This window comes from Sinocyclocheilus grahami, unplaced genomic scaffold (assembly GCF_001515645.1).
Source record: "Sinocyclocheilus grahami isolate Dianchi unplaced genomic scaffold, SAMN03320097.WGS_v1.1 scaffold887.1, whole genome shotgun sequence".
In the NCBI taxonomy this organism is placed as follows: Eukaryota; Metazoa; Chordata; class Actinopteri; order Cypriniformes; family Cyprinidae; genus Sinocyclocheilus; species Sinocyclocheilus grahami.
In genome coordinates this window covers 713,808-716,783 of record NW_015506066.1, presented here as the reverse complement: position 1 = coordinate 716,783, position 2,976 = coordinate 713,808, and the positions used below count along the sequence as shown (strand labels likewise).

At 36.9% G+C, this 2,976-nt stretch overlaps 1 protein-coding gene across 1 annotated transcript; it reads right to left on the bottom strand.

Moving 5' to 3' along the window:
* Positions 1 to 1,202: 1,202 nt before the first annotated feature.
* On the bottom strand, positions 1,203 to 2,976 carry LOC107563717 (growth/differentiation factor 6-B-like). Its single transcript, XM_016248662.1, has 2 exons — positions 2,616 to 2,976; positions 1,203 to 2,092 (listed from the first exon to the last, which is right to left on the bottom strand). The coding sequence occupies exons 1-2, from the start codon at positions 2,974 to 2,976 to the stop codon at positions 1,203 to 1,205; spliced, it is 1,251 nt and encodes a 416-aa protein (XP_016104148.1).

Sequence of the window (2,976 nt, the reverse complement as noted above, 5' to 3'; positions counted from 1 at the left end):
ACTTTCTGCATTTTTAGATTTTCAAAAAAACTCATTCTGAATTATTTATAAGCCTTTTGAATTACGGGGACACTGAAAATGTCCTCATAAATCCCCTTCTCGTTGTAATACCTATGTCATACCCATGTTATTATACAAATTTGTGTCCTCATAAACCACATAAACATGCACACACACACACAATATTATATAATATTATTAACATTTTAAATTACTCTTTTCTATTTTAATATATTTTAAAATGTAATTTATTCCTGTGATGCAAAGCTGAATTTTCAGTATCATTACACCAGACTTCAGTGTCACATGATCCTTCAGAAATCATTCAAATATGTTGATTTGCTGCTCAAGAAACATTTATTATTATTATCAATGTTAAAAACAGTTGTGCTGCTTAATATTTTAGTGTAAATCATAACACATTTTTTCAGGATTTTTTAGTGAATGGAAATAGTTTGAAATTATTTAAAATAGGAATCTTTTGTAACATTATAACTGTTGATTTTAATAAATTTAATGTGTCCTTGCTGAATAAAAGTAATACATTATTTTTTAAAAATCTTGCTGACCCCAACCTTTTGAACGTTAGTGTATACATTAAAATTATTTGTCCAATTATTAAATATTCATATTTTAAAAACATTCATTACTCTTTATTATAATGCATCTAATAGTAATTCAGTTCAGTACTTGTGCAAGCAATAACAAAAAGGTAATATTCAAGAAGAAATATTTAATTTTGTGGTATTTTATTGAAGGAATAATGTGGTTCGTACTTTTAATAAAATATTTACAAAACCTTTCATGATGTTAATCTCTCAGTGGAAAACATTTACACAGTAACATAATTTGTACAATGAGGTAGATACAAAAACTAAAATAGCTTATTATATGTGTGAAACATTATTACTGAATAAATGATGGCATTTAGAGAAAATAACTTAGTGTAACTGAACATAAATTTAAATTTGTACCTGTACAATAAAAAAAATAATTTACATATCAGTCCATAAAATAAAGCTATAAAGCAGGAATGTGTTGTAGGAATGAACCAGTGAAATGGAACTAAGAGTGATGTAACAATGTTTTTGTGCTTGATTCCAGTCCAAAATCGTATTTCCAGAAGTGATTTACAGTATAGCATTTCAGCTAAGGCTTCCACTAGTGTTCTGAAGGCAGATCGGGAAGTCAGACATTCACAATCACCTGCAGCCGCAGGACTCCACCACCATGTCCTCATACTGCTTGTATACGACGTTATTTCCTGCGTCGATGTACAGGATGCTGATGGGACTGAGTTTGGATGGGACGCAACAGCTGGGCGGCATGTTGCTGGGGTTCATGGAGTTCATGAGAGTTTGTATGATGGCATGATTGGTTGGCTCCAGGTGAGACCGGAGGGGGAAGTCACACATGCCCTCACAGTGATAGGCCTCATAGTCTAAGGGAGCGATGATCCAGTCGTCCCAACCCAACTCCCTGAAGTTCACATGCAAGGGTTTTTTGCTGCACCTAGATTTGGACTTTTTGCCGTGCCTCTTGCCGTGGCGGCTGGGTAAAGTGGTCCGTCTTCTCCGTCGAGACTTTGAGTGAGGTCCTTTCTCCTTGCCAAAACTATCCAGACCCCACAGTTTAATCTTCTCCCTCTTTTCGTAGAAAAGGCTTTGTCTCTTTTTTGACCTTGTGAAAACAACCAATATGGCTTTCTTTAGTTGCGGGCGGCCATGTCTGTGAAATCCAAGATATTGCAAGTTGATTTCCCTCTCAGGATTATCGAGCGTCGCCTTGAGCTCTAAACAGAAGCACGTCCCGTGGGAGTGCCGGTGACGTTCCTTAAAAATCTCCCATACGTCAAAAACCTCCCATTTTGGTTTATGCGCATCCTCCAGATCCAAGGTTTTGGAATCAAGGACGGCGTGCGACTGGCAGGAGAGCAGCTGTATCTCCACTGGGCCCGTCTCAGACGCTCGGAAGCTTCCGGAGATCTTTGTGTATATCCTCAGTTCAGCACCCAAGAGCTCTACATTCTCAGAAAGAGTCGATACATCGAATAAGTATTTCTGTCTCCACAGTGGGGAGTTTGAAAGGTCATCTGGAACAAAGAGCACAAATGTTTAGTGACAGTGGCTGTATAGTATTTAGACAGTTTAGAGAAGCATATTAAACGTGAATGCAGAAGAAGAAGAATGTTTCGATCAACTAAGATATCTTGTTGAAATTTCTTTTCTTCCTTCATTCTTGATTGATTGCTTTATTTGTTTTTATTTTAGATTAAAAAGAATGAAAAGTGAAACAAATTAAAAAAACATTTATTCTAGACTGTTTCTTTCAATGTCTCGCATTGAAATTTGTTTACTCTTTCTTTCTGGACTTGCTTTTTTTTATTATTTAATATTATTTAATTAGGATTGTTCCCAGTCCCTTTTGCGTCATGACACTTCACCCATTCATTCCTAAAATATTTTTTGTCACATATTGTCTAATAAGAAACAGTATTTTCCATCTCAAACGCACCTGTACTGTAATTCTGACTCTCGTTGAAAAGGGAAACAATCTCGGAGCAAACAAAGAGTTTTAGATCCGAAATTAAATAATAAAGAAATAGGCTAACTAACCTTGACCATCGTCCACGAAACTCGTTATGGTGTTTGCTGCTTTTGACGAGCGGAAAAAACTCGCGTTCAGTCCCAGTCTCTCAGCCGAGGAAAAGGTCTTGTAGATGGAGATCATGTAATCATGAGGTTCAATTGCATCCTTGATCGCCCGCTGTGACTGTACGTCTCCTGATAACGGTGATGCGGACAGAATACTTTTGCCGTATTTGGCTCTCCTGTGGCCATCAGCAGCAGGAACTGTCTTGGTCACTTTCATGTCTTTGGATGCGGTTGGAAACCGAGGATTTATTGAGTGAACACAAAGAAAATGCAAAAGTAGCGTAAAAGTCAAAAATACCCCAGACGCTCCATAAGCACACAT